The sequence below is a fragment of the Myotis nattereri genome, assembly GCF_964212035.1.
Source record: "Myotis nattereri genome assembly, chromosome: 11".
NCBI lineage: Eukaryota > Metazoa > Chordata > Mammalia > Chiroptera > Vespertilionidae > Myotis > Myotis nattereri.
In genome coordinates, this window is record NC_138086.1 from 4,206,930 (window position 1) to 4,234,282 (window position 27,353).

The following is a 27,353-nucleotide window of genomic DNA, read 5'->3' on the forward strand; positions in this document are numbered from 1 at the left end:
AGAGAGAGAGAGAGAGAGAGAGACTGATGGGAGAGAGACACATCAATTGGTTGCCTCCAGCACGTGTCTGGGCTGACACTCTAACCAATGAACTGCACTAGCCAGGGCCGTGTCTTCTTTTCAACAAGATTTTGAACTTCTGAGGAATAGCAGCCATTGCTTTGGCTACAAAGTCCGGTACAGTGGGGCCTTGACTTACGAGTTTAATTCGTTCCGTGACAGAGCTTGTAACTCAAATTACTCGTATGTCAAATCAAAAGTGAACGAGTGAGACACGTGATGCTGGGCTGATGTTGTGGCGTTCACTGTGAAGTTTGCTGTGTCAACTAGTGGTGGGGTATCTGAAGCTGGCTCGTAACCCGAATTTTAGCTTGCAACTCAAAGCAAAAAATCGGCCGAGAGACGGCTCATATCTCGAAAAACTCGTTAGTCGGGACACTCGTAAGTCAAGGCCCCACTGTATTTAAATAATTATTCATTGATTTATATTGTCTTTTCTGCTTCCATTGGAGGCAAAACAAGAAAGCCTGACAATTAATTGCAGCAGGTGAGATTGAGACAAGATGAAAATATTGACTATGAGAACTGGGGATAGACAGTTGAGGCTACAGACATCTCATTAAGAGAAATGACAGATCACAAGTAATTACCTGAGTGTCAGGAAACGACCGTAGCTTTGAAAAGTGATTAAAGGGGAACTTCATGACATAGTCTATCATTCCTTTCCGGGTAACAGGAGGGTTTGAGCTGCCTGGGAAGTGAGTGGGATGGTCTTTACTTCTGAGGCCACCCCTGTGCCTCGGACACACACTCCAACACTCAGCGATAGCATCTGCTCACTAGGAGCACGACTCTGCTGTGCCTTTTGCATACAGCGTTCCACTTAATTTTTTTAATGTGCCTATAGCAGCAGTTCTCAACCTGTGGGTCGCGACCCCTTTGGCAGTCGAACGACCCTTTCACAGGAGTCACCTAAGACCACCCTGCATAGCAGGTATTTACATGACGATTCATAACAGTAGCAACATTACAGTTATGAAGGAGCAATGAAAATAATTTTATGGTTGGGTCACAACATGAGGAACTGTATTTAAAGGGCCAGACGGTTGAGCATCACTGGCCTATAGGGTGGGCATTATTATCATCTTTGGAAAATGTGGAAATTAAGATTTGTAGACGTACAGCATCTCTCACTGTCATCCCATAGTCGGCGTCAGACTGGTGCTCGAACTCAGGGCTTAGGTCCTCACTCCTGCCGCGTGCCGTGAGGCCAGGGTCAGGTGCCGAGGGCACACTGCCAGCCCACTGACATCCCAGCCTTTAAGTTAGAGAGGAATTCTGGGCAGAAGGAGCCTACATCTCAGATTATTATTTTCACAGACACAGACTGTAACTTCATAAGCCAACCAGAACTCCAAAGAGATACACTTTTTACAGTTTTGGGTGGTGCCTGCAAGATGTTGGTGAGTACGTACAGTTAGGGCGACAATGTCCCAGCACGGCCTCCACCCCGCCTGCCTCTCCTCTGATATCACTGTTTGCCAAACCCCACGATGCCGCCCAGAGTTTCCTGGAAGTTGATTCTGTTGTGGAAGGAGTTGACGTCCCCCCGTCATGTGCTTTTCAGAGTGATGCCAACAGACATGAGACCACACGTTCAGACCTTCATTTCCTTTTAGAAAAGGACTCAAACCAAAGAGGAAGCTAATTCAGGGCAAAGCCATGCCAGGAAAATGGGAAGAAGCAAACAATGTCTATGAAAATATGTGACAGACGCTCCATGGAGAACGCGTAGCTGGCTGTGACCTTCACTGTGGGTGGAGCTGGCTGTGACCTTCAACCTTCACTGTGGGTGGGGCTGGTTGTGACCTTCACTGTGGACAGAGTTGGCTATGACCTTTGACCTTCACTGTGGATTGAGCTGGCTGTGACCTTCACTGTGGACAGAGCTGGCTGTGACCTTCGACCTTCACTGTGGGTGGAGCTGGCTATGACCTTCACTGTGCACAGAGCTGGCTGTGGCCTTCACTGTGGACAGAGCTGGCTGTGACCTTCACTGTGGACAGAGCTGGCTGTGACCTTCGACCTTCACTGTGGACGGAGCTGGCTATGACCTTCACTGCGCACAGAGCTGGCTATGACCTTCAACCTTCACTGTGGACGGAGCTGGCTGTGACCTTCTCTGTGGACCGAGCTGGCTGTGACCTTCAACCTTCAATGTGGACAGAGTTGGCTGTGACCTTCAACCTTCAATGTGGACAGAGTTGGCTGTGACCTTCACTGTGGACAGAGCTGGCTGTGACCTTCTCTGTGGACGGAGCTGGCTGTGACCTTCAACCTTCAATGTGGACAGAGTTGGCTGTGACCTTCACTGTGGACAGAGCTAGCTATGACCTTCCTTCACTGTGGACAGTTGCTTTGTTTTGTTGAAATTCTGATATAGAAACTTTGTGGAACACTTTATGTTAAACATAGCTAGCTTTAATTCTGGTTTGATAAACAAATTTGTGTGAAAGATATGTCTTACAAGAATACAATTTTTGACAACTTCGTATGTGAAAGTCGGACAAACCTACCCCTAGGTACTAGGTCATTGAATAGATGAAAATTCGCTTCCTGGGAATGCCCCCGGCTCCGAGACAGAGGTCAGACCTGGAGGAGGAAGGTCACACCCGGCAGAGAGCGCCTCCTCTGGTTCACGAAAGGCTCGGCACATCCCGGGTGGGCAAAGATAGGCTTACAGTTGTCCATATGTGAAACACAGAGTTTATCCCATAAACAGTCTCTCATTCATTATTGCGTTATTTACCACATGAACACCTGTAAGCCAGGTTTGCCCCACCCTGTGTGAGGGCATGCTCCCCCATTCCCTCTGCCCCTACAAAGAGGAAGGAGCCAGAATCCCGGGGGCACTGGGCATTCAGTCTGGCCCTGCTCTGTGGCTGGTTGGGAAGCCTGAAGCTAAGGAAAAAAGATCAAGCTGTAAGTGACAAATAATCTCACCCTGTGGATGGAACAGCTTCTGGCTGGAAGCCGAGAATTTTGGGAAGGAGGAGGGAGTCCGTGAAAAAGGTGTAGACCTGTGTCTGCAGAGGGCCCGGGAGCTCCTGGGGTTTGGCCTGCCAGTCATGTAACTGTAACTATTTTAATAGACTCATTTGTATTTTAAAGGGACAGCGGTGCTTTCCAGAGCCCCAAGCCCCCCTCTGCGTCCTGGTCCTGCCACCTGGCTGAGCACTTGCCCTCTGACTAGTTGAGGGGTCAGTAAGCTCCTGACATTGCAAAAACCTGAGGCCTAAAGGCTCCCCCTGTTCAGAAACCCACTGTCTTGTTAATAGAAAGAAGATGTTGCTAATATTTGGTTAATTACATGACTCATTTTCCAAAAGCGATCTTAACACAGCGGGAGCGTCAGGTTGGAAGGAGGCGATGTTGGGGCTGTGTCAGTTTTCACAGAAATGGGAGGGTTCCCAGACCCCCTCACTTCCAGACGCTTCTCCTGGTCAACAAGTAACTGCTACTTCATTCCCTGTCTGAGTCCTCAGAGAAAAAACAAGTTAGCGCCACTAAAAGCTGACCTTTATGGCTATAATGTAACCGAGGCATGGCTTTGAGAGCTGGGGTTGGGAGTCAGCCGGGCAGGGCGTGACTCTGCTGAACGCTAGGAGACGTGGAGCAGTCACTTGGCTGTCCACGAAGGCGCGTGAACGTCAGCCGATACGTGACAGTGATAATTATTACTGTGATTGTTTTAGAAATACCCAAAGCTCCTCATCTGTTGGCATCCTCTATGGGTGACTGTCATCCTGAGATGGAAACCAAGTCACCACATTGTCCTCAGGCACGCCCCTGGTTTGGTACATTCCTCCTCCTCCTCCTCCTCCTCCTCCTCCTCCTCCTCCTCCTCCTCCTCCTATATTTACTGTATTGATTTTAGAGAGCGAAGAAGAAGGAGAAGGAAGGAGAGGAGGAGGAGGAGGAGGAAGAGGAGGAGGAGGAGGAGGAGGAGGAGGAGGAGGAGGAGGAGGAGGAGGAGAAGAGAGAGAACGCTTGTTCCACCCATCCATGCATTCATTGGTTGATTCTTGTATGTTCCCTGGCTGGGGATTGAACCCCCAACATTGGTGTATTGGGGGCCACACTCAAACCAGTGGTTCTCAACCTTCCTAATGCTGCGACACTTTAATACAGTTCCTCATGTTTTGATGACCCCTAATTTCATTGTTACAAATTGAACATAATTAAAGCATAGTGATTAATCACAAAAACAATATGTAATTATATATGTGTTTTCCGATGGTCTTAGGCAACCCCTGTGAAAGGGTCGTTCGACCCCCAAAGGGGTCGCGACCCACAGGTTGGAGACCCACAGGTTGAGAACCGCTGCTCTAAACACTGCGGGACGGGCCAAGACAAGGTTTGGTAAACACTTGAGCTAGGTTCTCAGAATCTGTTTCTCCTAAATCCTGACGGGGCGGTAAAACATCAGCACCACGGGTTAAGCGTAAAATGCTTGTAGAGTTTTGAGCTTTACAGATTTATCTAAGGGCCCAGAAGAGCCATCAGCTCCCATATATTCTCTCGCTCCCAGCAGAGCAGATAAATCTCTGCTTAATTACACTGCCTGCCGCGACCTTTGCGGATGTGTATCTGCTTGAAAAATAACAGCGTGGCTCCTCCTCCAGGGAGACATGTGGTGGGTGCTTTAGGAGAAAGACGCCCGTGGACACTTTATTTGCACCGTCGAGGGTCATCTTCAGTTCCTCGGGCTTGAGTTTTCTCCAGGAAAAAACACAGAAACCAGGCTCACATTTCGCTGCGTATCTGCCTGTATCCCTCATGTGTCCACGTGGAGTGATTTCTCCCTGTGTTTCCCTAGGCCTTGCCCATGCTCCGCCCAAGCCAGGCAGCGTGCGGGCTGCAGACCAGAGGCTGTGCCGTGTACCCTGTGGCGAGTGCGCCTGTGAGCACCACAGCTGTCTGTTCAAACATCTGCGGGGAAATGGGAGGCTCCTCGGGAACATTCACGGGAGCCTACGCACCGTGGCCAGCAGCCTGTCGGGTGCTGGACCGTTTCCCAAGCACCTCACCTTCCCAAACGCTCAGAAGCGGGGAGGGGGCGAGGGAGGAAGGTGGGCAGGAAGGAGAGGGCAGGGGTGGAGGAGGAGAAAGAAGGAGAAGGAGGAGGGAAGAGCAGAATGGAGATGAACACAATAAAAGCCACCTGCCCGCTTTCCCAGGCCTGCGACCGTTCCCCTGCGTCCCGCTCACACGTGCTCCTGGCGCTTGGACGGGTCTTCCTGCCCCTGGGCTCCGAGGTGAGCTCCTATGAGGATTCCTGTGCTGATGGGCCCCCTGTCTGCCCACCTGAAAACCTTTCAAAACCACGCTGCTCTCATGCTTGCCTTCCTGCTCACACTTTGGGTCCCCAATCATGCATTTTTAAAAACAAATATGTTTTTATTGATTTAGAGAGAGAGGAATGGAGAGGGAGAGAGAAATCCGGATGTGAGAGAGAACATTCATCAGCTGCCGCCAGGCCGCCCTCCCCCTCCTGCAGCTGGTGAGGAAGCAACAAAGCACAGGGAGCCAGAGCAGGGCTGGCAGAGCTGGTCTGGGAGGGAGGCTGCCCAGGGGCAGGTGCTGGACTCGGGCGACCCTGACCCTGTGTGGGCCCCTGGTCCCAGAGGTCCTGCAGCAGCAGCACCCCTGAGGTCAAAGGTCAAGACACCCGTTTTCTGCCCTCAGTTCCTAAGAACTAAGTGCCTAGCCAGCGCGCCGCAGCTTCTCAGTACGAGGAAATGAAAACAGTCTTACCCATGAGGGATTTTGCTCAGGACATAGTATCCAGTGTAGGAGTGTCGGTGTATCTGAAACGGACAAGAAACAGAAGAAAACAAAACAAGCAGTGAGACAAGGCTGAGACCAGGATGGCTCTCAGATCTCTGTGAACGCAGCGACCCATGGCCCTCCCAAGGGGCCGCCCGTCGAGGGCTGTGGGGAGCAGCGCCTCTGCGCTGACATGGGGTTAGTGGGTGCGTCTGTTTAGTCTGTTTCCATCCCTTGCACACGGCTCACGGGTGGTGGAGGCTCGGTCATCTCCAAGGCCACCTGGTTTGCGATGGAATCAGAGGCGAGGGTTTCCTGCTGCAGGAAATGCGGCCAGAGACACTCACCCACATACTTGGGGAGATGTCTGCAAATTACGGCAAACTCCACAGCGTCCCTCATTGCAGGGGGAGGGGGCGTAGCTTTCAAAGCAAAGGTAAAAAAACCACCAAAACAGTGTTTCCCAGGCCTGCACCCCTGACCTGGGCTGCCCTCTTAACCGTCCAGGCCTGCACCTCACCTCCCTCTCCCTGCGCTACTTCTGAGGTGGCAACCGCAGGTTGGAGAAGAGAGGTCTCCTGGGAAGCATGTGTCACAGGGGGCGCAACTGGGGACCAGGAACATGGGGTCGGGATCGTAAGGAATTTAAGTCCAGCCCAAGTGAGAGCGGATCTGAGGTCTGCCTCTGTCACACACTGGGCGTTGCCTGGACCAAGGGTGATCTCTTGGTGCTCACGTTGTAAGTCCAAGGTGATGGCTGTGGACTGAAAAATTCAGGAAACCAACAGATGTTGTAAGTATGCAAAGTAAGGGACCATGCTATCCTTCTTTTTTTAAAAAAATATATGTGTTTAATTGATTTTTAGAGAGAGAGGAAGGGAGAGGGAGAGAGAGAGAAACATTGGGGCCAACACTTCAACTACTGAGCCACACCGTCCAGGGTGATCTATGTCCTCATTCTTGGTTGAAGGCCTATTTCTTTAATTCACCCAGAATCAACATATTCTCCAATTGTGCCATCATTCCCGAGCAAAGAGGAGACCCCACCCTTTGTGCCACTCTTTCAGGACACTAACTGAATACCTTCTGGGCGGAACCAGTGAGAAAAAGGGAGACATCTATGATAATAAAAGTATAATATGCTAATTAGACTGGATGACCTTCTGGATGAAGCCAGGGCTGTGAGGGAAGCCCAGGTCCCCGGTGCCTGCCGGTGTCGGGAGGGAAGCCAGTGCCAGCAGCTGGGGGAAGGAAGGCCTACTCTTGCACGAATTTTATGCATCGGGCCTCTAGGCTATATATATAAAAGGCTAAGTTGACTGGTGCATGCGCGATACATATAAAACCCTCGCTGGCGCCAAGTGCACGGGTGTGTTTCGATCTGTCATTGTCGATCGTGAATTTGGTTGACACTTCTATTATAGAGAAAGGGAAAATAGCGATATTAAAATATTTCTTCTGATTAATTTCCTTTCAATGTGCACAAATCCGTGCCCTGAGCCACTAGTGTTAGAATAACCTCGCCAGGGCAATGGGAAGAAGGAGATGAGCCAACTACCCATTTTTAATTCCCTGTCTGTGTTGCCAAACAGGGAGAAGGAAAGCCTAAGTGGATGTAATAAAAGATGAAGTGGAATAAAATATCTGGAGCACTGGACCACTAACTGGCAAGGTTTAGCGAAAGACGAGAGAGTGAAGAGGTAGAGACCAGTGCAACCCGGGGTGCTCGGCTGGCCAAGTGGGGACACACAGGAAGGGTCCAGGAAACGCAGGGCACATGGGAGCCCTGAGAGGTGAAAGGGCAGTTATGACTGCTGCTTCTCTTAAAGATGCGGGGAAGCAGGAAGTAGACAATGGTCTCCTCATTTCCCACATGAAACAACATAGCACTCAGCCCCTCCCTCGGAGCAGGAGGAACCAGAGGCGCAAGGAAGCTGCTGTTACAGAGCCCAGGTTCCCAGGTTCCATCGCACGGCGCTCACCCTTCTCCTGAGGATGGGAAGGCCTGGCTCCCGGCTCCCGGCTCCCAAAAGGAGCCGTTTCCGAGAGAGGGAGTCTTTCTGTCCTCCATGCTCTCTATGCATTTGTGGCATCTATTTCTTTCCTTAAATGGGCCCTGACCGCTTCTGATCGGGAAACAAGTGCTGAGACTGGTAGTGGGCGAGACTTGTTTTTCTAAGCCTGCATGCCGGCAGGCTTAGAACTCATGGATAGGAGTTGCATTGGTTTCTTCCTACACCATCAGATTTCCCTTAAAAAACGAATATGGGAGACTTGTCTCCTAGAACACCAGTCCCAGGAGGGAAAAACCATTTCAACAAATTTGTTTTTAAGTATATCATGCAAAACAGTTGATATTGGCATTCAGTAACTGGGGGAAAGAGCCCCAGCCCAGGGCTTATCCTGGGGTAAGTTCATGCATTTGCTTCGCTTCTTCTGTTCTGCTTGCCTTCCTTCCTCCCCTCAGTTCCACTGAACCACACTTTAATATATATATATATATATATATATATATATATATATATATATATTCAGAGAAGAAGGGATGTGGGGAGCAGCTATAGGGTTAAGCCTCAGACTGACCTGTTGGCAAAGTCACAAACAACTCCCAGCTTAGAGGGCACAGTCCTCTTAGCATAATTAGGCTTGACCTTATGACGCTCCCTAGATCTTACCTGGGAAGCTAATGGGCTGAGGGAAGTGCAGCAAGAACAAGAACAAAAACAAGTGAAACTCACAAGAACAGTGTAAACAAGTGAAATTCATAAGAACAGTGTAACTATGGAAACCACTACCTTGTTTACCTCTGACTATAAAATAAAGGCTCAGCTTGCCTCGGGATCTTTCTCTGTGGCCTCAGCCAGGCACAGGAAGATCCATGGAGACTAAAGAGAGCTAGAGAGTTCTGAATGCTGTCTCCGTGTAAAACATTCTTCACTGACTCCGTCCACACCTTTGGGAACCCCCGAACCCCCGGGGCTGGACCCCGGCAAAGGGAGAAGGAGAGAGAGAGAGAGAGAGAGAGAGAGAGAGAGAGAGAGAGAGAGAGAGAAACATCAATGATGAGAGAGAATCATTGATCGGTTGCCTCTTGTATGCCCCCTACTGGGGATTGAGCCCGCAACCCAGGCATATGCCCTGGCCAAGAATTGAACCATGACCTCCTGATTCATAGGTCGTCTCTCAACCACTGAGCCACACCGCCAGACTGAACCATACTTTTTATTCCCCCATGGTCTTTCCTTCCTCAGGCCACCAGCACACACACCTCTCCTTCCTCTGAAATCACCCTTCCTTGTGGGTTTAAGTAATTCTTGCCCAAGTATTGGTAACTCCCACAGACCAGCTCCTCAACTGCAGACAAATACACTAGATCTCCACCTGGCCGCCACCACCCTGCTATCTCAACCTGGCCATCTCAACCTGGCCACCACTACCACGCCACCTCAACCTGGCCACCACCACCACGCCACCTCCACCTGGCCATCTCCACCTGGCCACCTCCACCCCGCCATCTCCTCCTGGCCATCTCCACCCCGCCATCTCCTCCTGGCCATCACCACCCCGCCATCTCCTCCTGGCCATCTCCACCCCGCCATCTCCTCCTGGCCATCTCCTCCTGGCCATCTCCTCCTGGCCACCTCCTCCTGGCCACCTCCACCCCGCCATCTCCTCCTGGCCACCTCCACCCTGCCATCTCCACCTGGCTACCTGCACCTGGCCACCTCCATCTGGCCACCTCCACCCCGCCATCTTCACCCGGCCACCTCCACCTGGCCACCTCCACCTGGCCACCTCCACCCCGCCATCTCCTCCTGGCCATCTCCACCCCGCCATCTCCTCCTGGCCATCACCACCCCGCCATCTCCTCCTGGCCATCTCCACCCCGCCATCTCCTCCTGGCCATCTCCACCCCGCCATCTCCTCCTGGCCATCTCCACCCCGCCATTCCGTCCTGGCCATCTCCACCCCGCCATCTCCTCCTGGCCATCTCCTCCTGGCCACCTCCTCCTGGCCACCTCCACCCCGCCATCTCCTCCTGGCCACCTCCACCCTGCCATCTCCACCTGGCTACCTCCACCTGGCCACCTCCATCTGGCCACCTCCACCTCGCCATCTCCACCCTGCCATCTCCTCCAAAGTGAACTCTTCCATGATCAATAAAACCTAATTCAACATTGATATTTTTATCATGGCACCATTATCTCCTCAGTAAACTGAACTGAAAACCTGGTTTCCTTTGACTCCATTCCTCCTCCTCGGCTCCAGTCGCCCATCCTCAAATAGTGCCGAATTCACTCAAGTTCTCTCAAGCCACCACCCCTTTAACCCTTGCCTGTGCCAGACTTCAGACCTCCCTCCATGGCCCCACCAGGGAGAAGCTGCCTCATTCCTTTCCAAGACGCATTGGAGGTCTCCATCCCGTTCCCTCTGCTTCCTGTTGAACTGGAGCAGATCCTACCATGAAGGGCCCTGTCTTATATTTTACCGCCTCTCTCAAAGCATTTTTCCTTTTCCCAAACAGGGAGAATATCACTTAAATCTCCTCGTTAAAAATAAAGTCCCTGGCCCTAGCCGGAGGGGCTCAGTAGGTTGGGTGTCCTCCTGGACACCGAGAGTTCTTCAGATCCTGGCAAGGCATGGGTCCTGGTTGTGGACTCAAGCGCCAGGAGGGGGAGCACAGGAGGCAGCGAATGGAGGTTTCTCTCCCATTCTCCTTTCTCCTCAAAAATCAATAAAAAAATATTTAAAAATAGTCTCTGGCCACAATTTCCTTGAACTCTTTTTTAACCATCATGGCAGCCCAGAAGAAAGTCTATACCACATCACTTCCTAGTCTCCTCTAACCCACCTCACTTTCTAGTCTCCTCTAACCCACCCCACTTCCTAGTCTCCTCTAACTCACCCCACTTCCTAGTCTCCTCTAACCCACCCCACTTCCTAGTCTCCTCTAACCCACCCCACTTGCTAGTCTCCTCTAACTCACCCCACTTCCTAGTCTCCTCTAACCCACCCCACTTCCTAGTCTCCTCTAACCCACCCCACTTGCTAGTCTCCTCTAACTCACCCCACTTCCTAGTCTCCTCTAACCCACCCCACTTCCTAGTCTCCTCTAACCCACCCCACTTGCTAGTCTCCTCTAACTCACCCCACTTCCTAGTCTCCTCTAACCCACCCCACTTGCTAGTCTCCTCTAACTCACCCCACTTCCTAGTCTCCTCTAACCCACCCCACTTCCTAGTCTCCTCTAACTCACCCCACTTCCTAGTCTCCTCTAACCCACCCCACTTCCTAGTCTCCTCTAACCCACCCCACTTCCTAGTCTCCTCTAACCCACCCCACTTCCTAGTCTCTAACCCACCCCACTTCCTAGTCTCTTCTAACCCACCCCACTTCCTAGTCTCTAACCCACCCCACTTCCTAGTCTCTAACCCACCCCACTTCCTAGTCTCTAACCCACCCCACTTCCTAGTCTCCTCTAACCCACCTCACTTCCTAGTCTCCTCTAACCCACCCCACTTCCTAGTCTCCTCTAACCCACCCCACTTCCTAGTCTCCTCTAACCCACCCCACTTCCTAGTCTCCTCTAACCCACCCCACTTCCTAGTCTCCTCTAACCCACCCCACTTCCTAGTCTCCTCTAACCCACCGCACTTCCTAGTCTCCTCTAACCCACCCCACTTCCTAGTCTCCTCTAACCCACCCCACTTCCTAGTCTCCTCTAACTCACCCCACTTCCTAGTCTCCTCTAACCCACCTCACTTCCTAGTCTCCTCTAACCCACCCCACTTCCTAGTCTCCTCTAACCCACCCCACTTCCTAGTCTCCTCTAACCCACCCCACTTCCTAGTCTCCTCTAACCCACCCCACTTCCTAGTCTCCTCTAACCCACCCCACTTCCTAGTCTCCTCTAACCCACCGCACTTCCTAGTCTCCTCTAACCCACCCCACTTCCTAGTCTCCTCTAACCCACCCCACTTCCTAGTCTCCTCTAACTCACCCCACTTCCTAGTCTCCTCTAACCCACCTCACTTCCTAGTCTCCTCTAACCCACCCCACTTCCTAGTCTCCTCTAACCCACCCCACTTCCTAGTCTCCTCTAACCCACCCCACTTCCTAGTCTCCTCTAACCCACCCCACTTCCTAGTCTCCTCTAACCCACCCCACTTCCTAGTCTCCTCTAACCCACCCCACTTCCTAGTCTCTAACCCACCCCACTTCCTAGTCTCCTCTAACCCACCCCACTTCCTAGTCTCCTCTAACCCACCCCACTTCCTAGTCTCTAACCCACCCCACTTCCTAGTCTCCTCTAACCCACCTCACTTCCTAGTCTCCTCTAACCCACCCCACTTCCTAGTCTCCTCTAACCCACCCCACTTCCTAGTCTCCTCTAACCCACCCCACTTCCTTGTCTCTAACCCACCCCACTTCCTAGTCTCCTCTAACCCACCCCACTTCCTAGTCTCCTCTAACCCACCCCACTTCCTAGTCTCTAACCCACCCCACTTCCTAGTCTCCTCTAACCCACCTCACTTCCTAGTCTCCTCTAACCCACCCCACTCCCTAGTCTCCTCTAACCCACCCCACTTCCTAGTCTCCTCTAGCCCACCCCACTTCCTAGTCTCCTCTAACCCACCCCACTTCCTAGTCTCCTCTAACCCACCCCACTTCCTAGTCTCCTCTAACCCACCCCACTCCCTAGTCTCCTCTAACCCACCCCACTTCCTAGTCTCCTCTAGCCCACCCCACTTCCTAGTCTCCTCTAACCCACCCCACTTCCTAGTCTCCTCTAACCCACCCCACTTCCTAGTCTCCTCTAACCCACCGCACTTCCTAGTCTCCTCTAACCCACCCCATTTCCTAGTCTCTAACCAACGCACTTCCTAGTCTCCTCTAACCCACCCCACTTCCTAGTCTCCTCTAACCCACCCCACTTCCTAGTCTCTAACCACCGCACTTCCTAGTCTCCTCTAACCCACCTCACTTCCTAGTCTCCTCTAACCCACCCCACTTCCTAGTCTCCTCTAACCCACCCCACTTCCTAGTCTCTAACCCACCCCACTTCCTAGTCTCCTCTAACCCACCCCACTTCCTAGTCTCTAACCCACCCCACTTCCTAGTCTCTTCTAACCCACCCACTTCCTAGTCTCTAACCCACCCCACTTTCTAGTCTCCTCTAACCCACCTCACTTCCTAGTCTCCTCTAACCCACCCCACTTCCCAGTCTCTTCTAACCCACCCCACTTCCTAGTCTCCTCTAACCCACCTCACTTCCTAGTCTCCTCTAACCCACCCCACTTCCTAGTCTCTAACCCACCTCACTTCCTAGTCTCCTCTAACCCACCCCACTTCCTAGTCTCTAACCTACCTCACTTCCTAGTCTCCACTAACCCACCAGGACACTCTCAAACCATGTGAACTCCAGCTGCCACACACGCTGGCGCTTCCATTCTGCTCAGTGGTAGCCGTCCCTTCTTATGCAATCCTGTACTCTACTCAGAGGCAATGAAAGGTGTGGGAGGATTAGGCGAGCTCAGGTAAGATTCTCCGCAACCAGGGTCCAGGGCTCCACGGCTGCAGTGGATGATGAAAGAAGTAAGACCGGTCATCTAGCCACCATGCCCCACACCTCAACCACCCAAAATGACATTCAAGGCAAATTGTAACGGAAAAAGTGTTTTAAAAAGAAATAAGATCAGGTCATCTCATGGGAACAAAGGGAAGATTAACAGGGAAAAGACTGTTCAGGCAGGAAAAGAACCTGAGATTTGGAAACCAACGGGTAAACAGGAAAAGAAGGAAGTGATCTGTGTGAGGCGTCAAGGATGGTGAGTGAAAACCTAAAGGAGAAATGAAAGCTCCAAGGAGCTAGAAAAGGGCCGTTTCTTGGCTTTAAAATTTGGGGAAGTGAGTGTTTACCAGCGGGCCCACCCCCAGAGCCTGTAGCTGCTGTTAGGAACGGAAGGCAGTGCCAGTGCTGTGGGCATGGACTCAGCTGCCAGCCGGGAGGAGCAGCCGCCTGGGAGCAGTGGCCTCAGGATGGTGGCACCCTTCATGTGCCTCTTGTTTCCTCAGAACCTTACTTTTGTTTGTTTTTTAAAGTACATTTTTATTCATTTCAGAAAGGCAGGGAGAGGGATAGGGGGAGAGAAACATCAATGATGAGAGAATCATTGATGGCTGCCTCCTGCATGCCCCATATTGGGGATGGAGCCCGCCACCCGGACCTGTGCCCTGGCCAGGAACCGAACCGTGACCTCCTGGTTCATAGGTCGACGTTCAACCACTGAGCCCCGCCTGCCGGACTGCTCAGCACCTTAAAGCAGCCTCCCGAGGTACAGCAGAGACGAAGCATGGCACTTACTAAACGTGTGCCACCTGATGCGCTTGGACATGCGTGAGCACCTGTGACACCAGCTCCGCAGCCGGAGAGTAGACACGGCCCCGGGTTCCTCGTGTCCTGATTACCTTGGAGATGGCAACGAAGCTGTCTGGACCCCAGGTCCCCCTTCCAGTGGACGTCGGGGGAGGTGAGCAAGGAAACAAATGTCTCATTTCCTCCACATGCTTCCTGAACCACCACATTCCCAGGCATGTTCCTAAAGCTTGGTTTTGACCTGTTCTTCAAAAAAACCTGCACTCCAGTTCTAGTCATTAATTCCATCCCTCCTGATGTCCCTGTCACCCCTCGGCAGCTCCCAGAAGCCCTGAGACGCGCTCTGTGGAGTGGCGGCTTGTCAGGGGTTTCAGGGCAGAGTTGCCGCCCTGAGTATTCCATGCAGGTCCTTCTTGGCATGAGCACATCTTCACCATGTGGCTGAGACAAGAGTGGAGCAGCTCACATGTCTTTCTGGGAGGAGACGACTATATCTTGTCTTAGGAACTCTTTCCCGTCACATTTGGGGAAACGGGCCCAGTTGAGGGAGCCAACCTGCTCTGAGAAGGGGACCAGGGCGCCGGAGCCTGGGAGAAAGCCGCTGAGCCACACCTGGAGCAGCAGTGGCCGCCCTGGAGGAGGGAGGTGGGCGAGGGGGCTTCTCGGGTAAAGAGCTCCATGCGGACGTGTGAGCCCCGGTGGTCATCTGCTCCGAGGAGGAGCCATGCTGACAGGCACGTCTGATAAGGAAATAGATTTCAGACCAAGGAGGCTAAGAGCCTGAGAGCTCTCCAATGCGGAAAAGGCCGCGGCCCCTGTGAGCAAGGCTGGGCCCGTCTCCTGCTCAACGGGAGAGTGTGGGCAGTGGCGGGGCTGTGGCCACGCAGCGTCTGTCCCCCTTGGAGAACGCCCCCGCCCCGCCCGCCCTCCCTCGCATCTCCGTGTTGGGAAGAGGCCTAATCCAGGACCAGTGAGTCCCAACCTCAACAGGTCAAACCTGACAAGTGCCTGTGGCAGGAATTCTTTATGTCCCTTGACATCCTTCCTTCCCAACATTCTGCAGAAATCTCATCTCACAGCAGTGAGATCCTGATCACCCCCTCCCCCATTGATTTTTAGAGAGAGTGGAAGGGAGGGAGGACGAGAGAGAGAGAGGAGACATTAATGTGAGAGAGACACATGGATTGGTTGCCTCCCGTACCGGGACTGGGGATAGAACCTCTAACCCAGGCATGTGCCCTTGACCAGGAGTTGAACTTAAGACCCTTCAGTCCAAGGGCCGGTGCTCTAACCACTGAACACACTGGGCGGGGTGACCCTGGTTTACTTTATTTTATTTTATTTTTTTGGTTAATCCTCACCCAAGGATATTTTTTCCCCATTGATGTTTTTAGAGAGAGCGGAAGGGAAGGGGAGAGACAAAGAAAGAAAAACAGCGATTAGTTGCCTCCTGCATGTGTCCCAACCTGGACTTGGGGATCAAGCGGCAACTGAGATCTGTGCCCTTGACCAGAATTGAACCCAGGACCCTTCAGTCTGTGGGCTGATGCTCTATCCACTGAACCAAACCAGCTAGGGCGACCCTGGTTGATTTTTAATCTCCTGTTTCATTCATGTTTTTCATTGGGCACTACCCCAGTGACCCAACTTCCCACCTCGTCAGTCCCCACTCCTATGGCTGGTGGTCCGGTGAGTTAAAGTCCTGATGATGAAGGTGAGTGAGGATGGAAAACCTCCGGAATGAATCGGTCCTTCCTGGCAGGTGTTCCCTCCCTCCAGCTGAAGGGCACAATCCCGTGTTCGAATCATTTAATTTAGAACATATACCCCACACCTGGCCAAGTTCTCTGACATCATCATGCAGTCACACCCTTTGTTGTGGTGGTTGAAAATGTTTTCGTAGAGGACTCCAAGTAACTAGGTACAAACTGAAATATTTAGTAAAAAGTAAAGATCTTCAGCTTCTGTGACATAAAACAATTACCAGGAAAAGACTCGATATAAATAAAATGTCCATTGTTTTCCCCGTTTGCATGAATTTGTTTTTCCAACTATAAGGAACTAACAATTGAGTCTAACAATCCGGGCAAGAGTTGAAATAGAGGAGACTTACGTTGTCAGCTTCAAAGTACAGAAGGCATTTACAATTCTTGGGATTTCTGCCTCAACTCCTGTTTTCGGCCTAGAATACCTAGTTTTCCAAAAAAGTTCCTAAATTCGAGGCGCGTAGCTGGTGGTTTCGTCCTGAACCTGGGCCTCTTGGAAGGTGTGACTGCTCCCCACACCTCACCCAACCCTCACAGGCTCCCATCCATCGTTGTTCTGGGGCCCAGGGCCTGGCTCTGGACAGAGCGCGCTTCCGGCATCCCTATCCTTCACGTGAACGCCTGTCAGCGAGGAGTCTCCAGAGTGTAGCAGCGCATGTCGCACCACTCACCCCAGACTTGCAACATGCTTCCTACTCCTTCGCAGACAGCTCCCCTCCGTTGTATGATGAGCCCTCGGAGCCGGAGCAGGGCTTTCTCTCTTCCAGGGGCAGGCTGTCTGTTTCGCTCACTAGCGCACACTCAGCACCCAAACACCAGCCGCACTTGGTGGCTGCTCGGTAAACAGCTGCTAAGCGAAGAATCCTCAGCGAACAGAGCGACGGGAGCTCTGCGCGGCCGAGTCTAGTGTGGGAGACAAAGGCCAAGACACACTTTGTTTTCCACAGAGGCTGTGAGAGCAGTAATGATTCCTGGGGAAATGCCAGTGAAAAGCACCCATCGACCTGTTAAAAGTAAGGGCTCATTCCAGAACAGCAGCTCCGCGCTTGCCTTCGGGGACATCACCCCCAGTGGCTGGAGCGTCTGGGAGGAGTGACGCGGAGGCCGAGGGCGGGGGCGAGACCAGCAGAGTGTGGACTCGGTGCCAGGAAGACAAGGTGCGCTCTATGCTGAAGGTGAGCAGAATGCCATGCCACGTGCTAGTGTGTGCATGAAAGCTAGCACATGTGTGGACGTGTGTGGGCATATGTGCTAACAGGCATACATACATGTGCATACGTGAGCGTGTGCACGTATGCACGTGTGTGAATACATTGCGTACAGGTGTGCATGTGTGTGTGCCTGTGTGAGTACAGTGTACATATATTTATATGCACATGCATGTGAGCATGCATGTGTGTACACATGTGTGAGCGTGCCTGTGTGGGTACAGTGTACACATATTTATATGCACATGCATGTGAACGTGCATGTGTGTACACATGTGTGTGAGTGTGTATATGCATGTTTGTGGTGATGCAGGAGCATTAGGAAGGCACCGCCAGGACTCAAGAGCAGAGGAGAACATGTTATGCCACAAACACAGAGACTAATGCACATGTGTGTAAAATGCACAACAGGAGCACAGTGTCGGGGTCAGAACCGACCTGGCTACAAAGCAGCCCCTGGGGAACCCGAGGAAGGGGCCCTGGAGATGCGTGTCTATCCTGGAGCCCGTGGCGTGGGATGGTCAGGGCCACAGCCCACAGGATGGTCCTGTGAGGCTTGCCAACGGGACCGTTCCTAGCGGGGTCACTGGGCTCCCACGACCCGCTCTGTGACGCAGACAGAGGACCCCTCCCCTCACACACAGAGGCAGCATCCGGGCACTTTGAAACCAGAAAGCTGGATGCCAGGGACGCCTCCAGGTTCCGAAAGGAAGGTCACATCATGACAATAACACCAAGTTCGGGCTGAAGCCAGGGCGGGAAGGGGTGTCGGGCCTGAACGCAGGCTCAGGTGAGGCTGAGGATTTAATGCCCTCACGGGGCAGGGGGTACCTTAGGCCTCAATGGGGTCATGAGTTGAAACTGATCTCCTTGAAAAATCCACACCCACACATGCATTAAGTTTCCTTGAAAGTGGGACCAAAAGTTCTACCTTCCAGCCCTGAAGGGGGCCATGCTGTTTGCCGTGGAGCCAAGGCTCTGGGGGTGGGGGGCTGAGGGCTCCCCGAGAATTTCAGCCACAAGCCATCGCCCCATGCAGGAGAGTCCTGTTTGCACCACCAGCTGCCAGCGAGTCTCCAGAGAACTGAGCACGAGCACCGTGCAGGCGAGTGAGAGCACCCGCGGCGGCAGCGAGGGCACCTGCACGCCACCTTTTTGGGTCCCTCGACGGCGAGGACCCCACGAAACACTGTCCCTCGAGAAGCGCTCTCCACAAATATGTCATCAAAAATAAGCCACCCGCAGGTGAGAAGCGGGGGCCGGAAGCAAACAAACCTGCCACAAAAGCTTGTAAAGAACCAAACAGTATTTCTCGACATTACAAACTGTACCCCGAGGTGAAAACGCTAATGGGCCCAGGATAGAACAGATTAAACATCATTAAAGGGAAGTTAATGAGCTGGAATGCAGATTAGAGCACAGTGCACACAGTGCAGCATGGAGAGACAAGCTAGAGACACAGAAAAGGTGCATAAACGATGGAAGAAGGCAATAGCCACAGAAGACATTCCAGCAAGAAAGGAAACACAAAATGTGTGTTTTTGTTAAATACAAAGAGAACGTGGTATGAATTCGTTTAGACTTACACATGGCTCCTCACAGTGCGGAAGCGTAACCAGTCGGAGCAGGACAAAGAAAACAAACTCACAGGCCCACACGTCGGAGCGAAAGCGGACGGTGTGCGGGTGTGAAAGCCACCAGAGGAAGGTTTCCTGCAGAGAGGAAGGCCGAGCGCAGGCAGAATCCCCACCAGGACAGCGAGGCTCGGAAGAAAAACGGACTGTAATCTTCAAACACGGAAGGAAAAGGAACCTGATATTGTTGCTAAACGATTTTCTCTATGATGATGGCCAAACGGAAAGTGGAAGGCCTCGGTCACCGGCTCCCGGATCGCACCGGGGTCCAGGGCGGAGGCTGCGCCAGAGGCGTGAGGTGGGCTGTCGGCCATGAGCAAAGAACTGACTGGCAATGCAGGTCCAGCCAAATTGTGTGCGCGAAGCAGGAACTATCTTGTGACTCACTGCAGACAGCTGAACAAGATGGAATTGAAACGAGAAGACAAGGACACAGGAAATGGGTCCAGAGATGATGGAGAGAAAAGTGCAGCCAAGAGTACGTGATCAATCCTTAAAAAAGTGCAATAAAGAGCAACATGGGAAAAGCATGGTGTGAAGAAGAAATAAAAGACAATTTTCAGAACCGTCAACATTTCTTGGAAACCAGGGTCACCAAGATGGTGGGCATTGTTAGAACCGTTGCTTCAATGAGAAGTTTGTTACTGTTCTGAGACTTGGCCGAGTGGTAGACCCGCAAACTCTCCAGTGCCACCTGACACAGACCTCTGGGCCGCTCTGCAAAGCGTCCCTGCCACGCAGGTCACTCATTCCAGGTCCACGGTCACGCTGGCCAGTGGCGCACGGAGGTGGTGTCACAGGGAGGCCCGCAAAGCCTGACGCACCGAGCAGCGCTTCATAGACTTGACCCTGACAGCCCACCGCGTTCCTGTCTGGCTCCGTCCCCGCTGCTGCCCGTCAGTGGCTGTCTGAGATGACAAAGGCAGGCTCCTTTGCTTTGTTGCTTGGCCACCATCACACAGATAATAGATTAGCTACAATGTTAGGTTTCTTTTTCTTCCATTTTGAAGGTGGTAACCCATTTTTCTTCCAAGCCTCTGTTGTTGCTGATGGTGACCCTGCGTCCGAGCTAGCTTTGGTTCTGAGGGACGAGGACACGAAGCCCCATAAGAAATAAAGCCCCCGGAGCTCACGACCACCCTTTCACATGCAGCTGCACACAGACTGCTGGCCTGCTCCCCTCGCCGCCCGGTGAGTCCAGGCCTGGGACATGGGGAAGGAAGCGGGCACTGTGCTGCCAGCTGCCGGCCAGGCTCACCCGGGGCGGCACTCGGCTGTTTCCGGGGAAAGCTGCAGCCGCGTTGGCCAGAGCAGCGAGAATCTGTTCAGAATGTTGCTGATTTCGTGCACTAGTGTTTTGCTTTGGGTCAGTGACATTGACCATGCATGTGGGTGGCCCTAGGAGGGCAGGCGATGACCATGAGCAATAAACACCAGCTGGGAAGTGCCTGCCCGGCGGAGCTCAGGCTATAGGCTCAGGGTGACTGTTCCAATTGGGGTGTTTCCTTCTCACCCTAAGAGGTGGCTCTGACCTCATGACGAAGTGCCGACTAAGCTCTGTTCCTTGTGAAAATCCAGGACTTGAGGTGTGAGTGTACTTGTCAGCTGCAGGCACGTGGTGTTGGGGAACAGACAGCACTGGCCTATAATTTGTTCTGGTTTTGGTAAAAAACAACAACTCACCGTTTCATTAAAAGAAGTCTAAACAGAAAACAATGACCACATTTGCTACCCTTTTCTTAACGATGGGTATGGAATTTCGATTTCCCCCAAAAGATATATTGGAGCCCTAAGCTCCCGGACCTCAGGTGTGACTTTATTTGCCGACAAGAGCTTTACGAATAACCAAGAGAACATGAGGCCATTAGGGTGGGTCCTACTACAATATGCCTGGTGTCCTCATAAAAGGGGAATTGGGCGACGGCACGTGAGGGTGAAGACAGACACGGGGTGGCACTTGTGCAAGCTAAGGAGCACGAAGACACGAGTGACCCCCGGGCTGGGAGTCCTGGACCAGACGGTCCCTCAGCCTCAGAAAGGCCACTGGCCCCACCTGCCCGTGGACCTTCAGCCTCCAGGCTGACACCCCGTCCTGTGGTTTAGAAACCCGAAGTGCCCCTGGGGCAGAGTCTCAGAGAACCATGACATCACCGGACGGTGACCCCTGAGGCCCGCACGCCCCGGGACAGAGTTCAGGGAACGACGACTCATCAGTGGTGACCAATGAAGCCTGCACGCCCTCTGTCCCTCACACACGTGTTCTGGCCACAGCAGCTGTCAGTCCTGGAAGGCCCGTGTCCCCACCTTTACAACATCCGTCCTCAGCCTCCAAGTCCTGAGAGCTCCCCCCAACCCTCAACACTCTCAGGACTGAAGGACGGTGACAGCGAGGTAACCACCTTAGAGCCATTGCGCTACCAACTTCACAAACACTGGACTCACAGCCTTATTGTATTTATTTTTAAACCTCACCGGAGGATATTTTTTCATTGCTTTTAGAGAGAGTGGAAGAGAGAGGGAGAGACAGAGAGAAACATCGATGTGGGAGAGACACATCGATTGGTTGCCTCCTGCACACACCCAACTAGGGCCCAAGCTGGGGAGAAGCCTGCAACCGAGGTACATGCCCTTGACCAGAATCAAACCCGGGGCCCTTTGGTCTGTAGGCTGACGCTCTATCCACTGAGCCAAACGGGCTAGGGCTACAGCCTTATTTTTGCCTTGTGTTTTAAATTATCCTAAAATAAAACAAATGGACCACAGCAATGATTTCTCCTGCTGTCAGGAACCGGAAGAAGGGCATTGATCTTCAGCGAAGCTGCCCCATTGTTTTCCCGAAGCTCGTGCTCCTCATCTGTCGTCCCTGGAAATTCGAAGGCGTCCTCTTAGTCCCGCTTTAGAAAGAGCTGGTTCCGGACGAGGTTTCTCCAGTCCACGTGGGTGCTGCCCCTCTTGTCTCCTGACCTCTCCCTCCAAGGCCTGCCTCAGCATCCGCCTTCCTTCTGGAAGGTTCTCCCACCTGAATCTACATCATGCTAGGCTGTGTCTTGCTCTCCACATCCCTCACACTTCATACACAGTGGACGTAAAGACACAGGGGACATCGCGAAGGTTCTCTCCAAGTTGTGCTGGCGATTGTCATAGTCAGCACCGCGACGGCAGCCCTCACCTGCCCTCAGCTCCAGTGCAGATGCCTCCATGTAGGCCCAGGCCCCGCCTTCCGCTCTCGGAGCCCTGCTGACCCCCAGGCTGAGTTTCCAGCTAAGCCCCCAGCTGGGCCTCCCCAGGCTGAGCCCCCCTACCCACTGGGCCCTGCTGAGCCCCCCCAGGCTGGGCCCCTAGCTCCCCCCCCCAGGCTGAGCCCCCAGCTGGACCCCCCCAGGCTGAGCCCCGGCTGGGCCTGGCTGGGCACATGTGAGGAGGAGAGACCACAGGCGTCGTCACTCCCCGCGGGGAGAAAAATGGACCAGCTTTACTTCACTGATTTTCATAATTTGGGTCAGATGCCCTCTTCCTGCTCAGGACTAACATGAACACCTGATCCTGGGAGAAGTGAGACCTACTCAGCTGTAAATGGGAGATGAGGGTTTTTATGTGCAAAGAACCGCGCTCCGAAGTGCAGACGCCACTTGGCTGCCAGCATCCGGCAGGAAATGGGGAAGACAGTGTGGTGGGCCGCCTCCGAAAGTCAAGGCCACTCCGGCCCCTGCTGCCTCCCCTTCGGCACCAAAGGGATGGAGAGGAGGTCATCGCGGGTGCTGAGCAGAAGGTGCTGCTGCCACCTCTGTGCGGTGGGAAGGTGCCAGGGACAGCCCCATCCCTGCCCAGCCCTGCTCTGAGTCCATGTATTCTTCTGAATTCCTCCTGACTGCACCAGGGTAGGTTCCTGCTCGAACCCTGCCCACTGTACTAACTGTTGGGAACTTAGTCCAAGTTCCTCCTTTATCCCCTGCTCACTGGTTAAGGTGGTGTGTCCGAGCCCCTCTGTCTGGAACTGGACCTCTTAGGACGCTGGATCTTAGACGGAGAAGCCAGGAGAGGTTGTGGGTGTACAGAACGAGTCTTTAGTGCAGAAGCCAGTGGCCATCAGCCATCCGACAAGCAGCTCGCTCTTCACAACAAGGTCCCTGAGGGCAGCCGCACACCGGCTGGTAAATACATATCCTTCCCTCCCAGCAGTAGAGTCTCTGCGCCCACAGTTATTATCTGGGCACCCCACGCTGCCTCTAGATTCACCGCCTCCCATCGTAGCGGCGCCTGAGCTCTCTGCCTCAGCAGCTTCTCCTGTGTCCCGTGTCTCCAGTAGCTACATCTTCTGTGCCTACCGCCTCTCTAGCACACTCCCCTGCCCGGCACACTAGCTGGTTAACATGGTAGCTGTGTCTGAGCTCTTTATGAGCTCTTAGCCTTACATCGTAGCAGTACCAGCTCTCAGCTCCTCTGAGCTCTCTGGCCCTCTCCCCTGCCCACTGGCTGGCTACCAACATGCATTATACTTCTTAGACAAACAGGCCTCATGCCAATAATAACATCAATCATTTGGCTATAGAAGGGCACAGCATACCTTGAGGTCACTGTGGCCTCACAGCTGTGTGATTCTTGATTAAGATTCCCAGGTTCAGAGTGGCCTTGGCCGCTTGGCATACCATCAACAAGGCCTCTTCACTAATTAGCCTTGACTATGCGGGGACTCAGGTGTGGTTTCCACAAAGGGCCCCCAGCAGAGGCTCTGACATGTCTGCGTCACAGAGGAGAAGCAGGCCATCAGCCAGCATCCACCCTCTGACCTACAGTGACGCAGCACGGGGTGGAGCGTTCTAGAGTGGGTGCCCTGCAGTGAAGGGCCTGCTCACTCCCTGTGCAGGTGAGTCAGGCCTGGAGAAGGCCAATCACTTTCTCAAGGTCAGAGTAGAAAGGGCAGTGGGGGGCACCAGGTTCAGCTCAGAACCCTTTCCTAGCAGCACTGGGACATCTGGAGCGAAAGGAGAGATGTCACAAGGGGAGGAGTGGCAGGAGGAAGAGTGAAGAGAGACAGCTGGAAGAAACTTCCGATCATTCCTGTTTTAGTAACAGTCCATTCACAGGGCTGCTTTAAAACTCATCAGCATCTTATAAAAACATGAATATTACAAGAAACCAATCATACAATCAGAGGCTGAAAAAACACTCAAATCCCTCAAATGCAGATGCAATCCTACATAATAAAAGGCTAATATGCAAATCGACCAAATGGTGGAACCACCGGTCACTATGACACGCACTGACCACCAGGCGGACAGACACTCAACTCAGGAGCTGCCCCCTGGCGGTCAGTGAATTTCCACAAGGGGAGCACCACTCAGCCAGAAGCCAGGCTCCTGGCTGGCGAGCACAGCTGTGGTGGCGAGAGCCTCTCCCACCTCTGCTGCAGGCGAACAGTAAGGAGGGAAGGGTCCTGGACTGTGAGAGCCCCGGACTGTGAGAGGGATGTCTGACTGCCAACTTTGGCCAGATCCCCCGGGACCGGGCCAAAGTTGGCAGTCAGACATCCCCTGAGGGGTTCTGGACTGTGAGAGGGCACAGGCCAGGCTGAGGGACCACCCCCCCCCCCCCGACTGCATGAATTTCATGCGCTGGGCCTCTAGTGTCTATATAAGCACACTCTGCCCTGAGCTGGGTCGGGGAACCCAGTGTGAGTGGGCCCCAGGGTTGGGGTCTATTCGTGCCTCCACCATGGACACGGGGAAGACCTGACGTGCAGGCAGATCCTGGCTGGTCCAGCCTGGCACAGAGCTCCACCCAAGACCTCAGAGCCACTTCACTGGGTCCTGACCCCAGGCTCACACCGTGAGGGCTGTGTGTGTCCCATGGCAGACACCACACACTGTGTCCCTAGGGCACTGACAGCTGAGCAAACACAAATGCTAGGATGGGTGTGAGCACGGGTCACAGAATCAGAGGCAGCAAACAGCATAGAAATTAGGGTCACAAACAGCTCTGGCCTGAAGTTACCTGGGACAGAAGGACTACCTAAGGGGAAACTAACTCACTAACTTCTATTCATTTGTTTGTTTCTGTTCATTCATTCATTCAGTTCATTCATTCATTATTTACTTAGCTTATAAGACACCAAGGATGTATTCCCCAACCTTCGAGGGGGCTTCCGTCTAGCCAGGGATGCAGATGCACCTGCACCACCACACAGGCGTGTGTGTGCATGTGCACACACACACACATGCACACATGCACATGCACACCATAATCTGTCACAGGGCACCTCGCCTAGGGCACCCTTGGGAATAGCGTGCACTCCCAGGAAGTCCTTTGTTTAAAGAAAGAATCAAGACCTGTCAGAATCCACTGCCTCAGAAGGTTGGGGGACACGCTGTGATTTCTAGTTCCGCCTACGTGACCCCTAACTAGCACATCCTCTCCGTGAGAGCGCCCTCAGTTCTTCGGCCTGTATGGCTGGTGTTTTGGGGCTGCAGGTCACCTGTGTCATATAATTACGACATGATTAGCTGCTCAGCTGTTCTCAGCGCAGTTCCGTGTGCCACACAGCTGTGCGGGTGCTGCTGGCTCACTGTGGGTAGGACTTGGGCCACGATGAAGCAGCAGGGTGTTGCTTTTCCTGCCCCTCCCCCCATGCCTGGGACAGAGCTGTGCCCTCTGAGGGGCTCAGATCTGAGGGCGGGTCCTCTATCCCAGAGCGGGCAAGTGGATGAGCCCAGAGGCCAAAGCTCATTCTTTTGGGCAACGGGTGCTTTTGTTTGGGTTTCCATGTAGACACACATCAGGGGTCAGCAAGGCCCCAGAGGCTGGGCGACCTTTCTTTATGAGCCCAAGTCCTGACCACGGCTTTCGGGAGCTGCCGGTCAGGGCCCAGCACTGAGAGCAAGCACAGCTCCGACAGCACCGCAGGGAGCAGGACCCAACTCAAAAACATGTTTTGTTTTAAATTGATTTCAGAGAGGAAGGGAGAGGGAGAGAGATAGAAACATCAATGATGAGGATCATTGACCCGTACTGGGGATCGAGCCTGCAACCCCGGCATGTGCCCTTGGCTGGAATCAAACTGGGGACTCTTCAGTCCACAGGCTGAAGCTCTATCTGCAGAGCCAAACCAGCGAGGGCAGGACCCAACTTTTAAAGGAAAACCCATCTGTTTGGTTTTTCAAAGAGTCTGAGAAAAGTACACAGGCCTGAGGTGCCAGGAATGGCGTTTGAGGCACCGAGAATGACTAACAATGTGAATGAAGCTTCTTTGTCCGATCGAGGTGCTGCCCAGAATCTAGCCGGACCGGAGCTGTTCCTATGGGATCCTAACAGAGTGAGGTAACCACATCCCCCTGATGCCAAGCAGCCGCCAGTGTGAGGGCCATGCCTAACTGGCAACACTGCCAGGTGCCCTCCGTCTGCGTCACACCATCCTGGCAAGGACCTTGTACGATTAACTAAGAGGCTGCAGAGCTAACCTTGTGGGCTGCTCATCCCCAGTCCGGACTCTCACAGGGCGGTCCAGACTGGGGCCTGCCTACATCCGTCAGCGGGAGACAGGGGCCCCCCTATTTCAAACCTGTGGTCAGCCTCTCTGGGGGGCACTGGCGAGGAAGCCAGCCACACCCCCCCGGAGGTGGGACCACTGGGGTGAAGCTGTGTGTAGGGTGGTTGTGGGGTGAAGGTCGGTTGGGGAGACAGTTGTGTGATCCCTTGTGTTTTGCAAGATGAAGAGCTCACAGGCCATACCGTGTGCTCCGGAACTGGTGCCCGTGGACACACTGGCCTCCTGCCCTCCGCAGCAAGGCCTGGGCGCTGGGCGCCCTCCCTCGGGGTGCCCTTCCTCAGGTCACCGGGGGCCCCCATTCCTCGGCCTCTGTGTGACGTCCTCACAGGCCCTCCCTTGGGGAGCCCCACTTTCACACCCCGTCTTCTACCTTCCTCATCCCACGGGACACAAGCGTTTACTTTCCGGTGGTGCCTTCCCAGGGAAAGCGAGGCGGCGCGAGGCCGGGCCGGGGGTGCTCACTGCCAGGAAAGTGCCCGCACGCTTTCTGGTGATGAGCGGTCACTGCAGCAGGGAGGCTGCAGGAGAGTCCGGAGTGGAGGTGCGCTGACAGCTATCTTTTTCCGTGTTGATCTTGGTAACATGCTCCAATCCCGGCGTTTTCCTGTCGCTTTGTCCATTCTCGGCCGAACAAGCAGTGTTTCCCCCAGAACGGCCGCACACGTTCCTCGGGTCACCCATCTCTGCTGTCGGTGGGAGCGAGCCCCCCCCACCCGTCTGCCATCGCACCAGGGCCTCCCTCCGCCAGCAAAGAGCACAGGTGCCTCCTGCTCACCCTCGCCCTCCGGGCGCCTGTGCTCAGAGCACAGAGCCAGTCCACGTCCCTCGAACCTGCAATTCCAGCCCAGCTCAGGCTTCTGGAAGCTGAGCATCACGCCTTCCCCTAAAGCCGAGGGGCCGGGGGCCTGCAGCTGGCGAGGGCGCTGGCCGCCCTGATCCCCTCGCTGGACCCCGGCCGAGCCGCCTCTATTGACAGTGGAAACAGCAGAGCCCTTC

At 53.5% G+C, this 27,353-nt stretch overlaps 1 protein-coding gene across 5 annotated transcripts in view; it reads right to left on the reverse strand.

Annotated features, from left to right (window-relative positions):
* The window catches only part of DPP6 (dipeptidyl peptidase like 6), a gene marked incomplete at its 5' end in the record, with an annotated part of 642,841 nt that overhangs the window by 148,123 nt on the left and 467,365 nt on the right, over nt 1-27,353 (reverse strand). For all 5 annotated transcript variants that reach the window (XR_013996566.1, XM_081101874.1, XM_081101876.1 and 2 more), the window contains one exon: nt 5,818-5,870. Coding sequence is in view for 4 of the 5 variants with exons in the window: in XM_081101874.1 (XP_080958000.1) it covers nt 5,818-5,870 (53 nt within the window). The remainder of the gene's footprint in view (nt 1-5,817; nt 5,871-27,353) is intronic.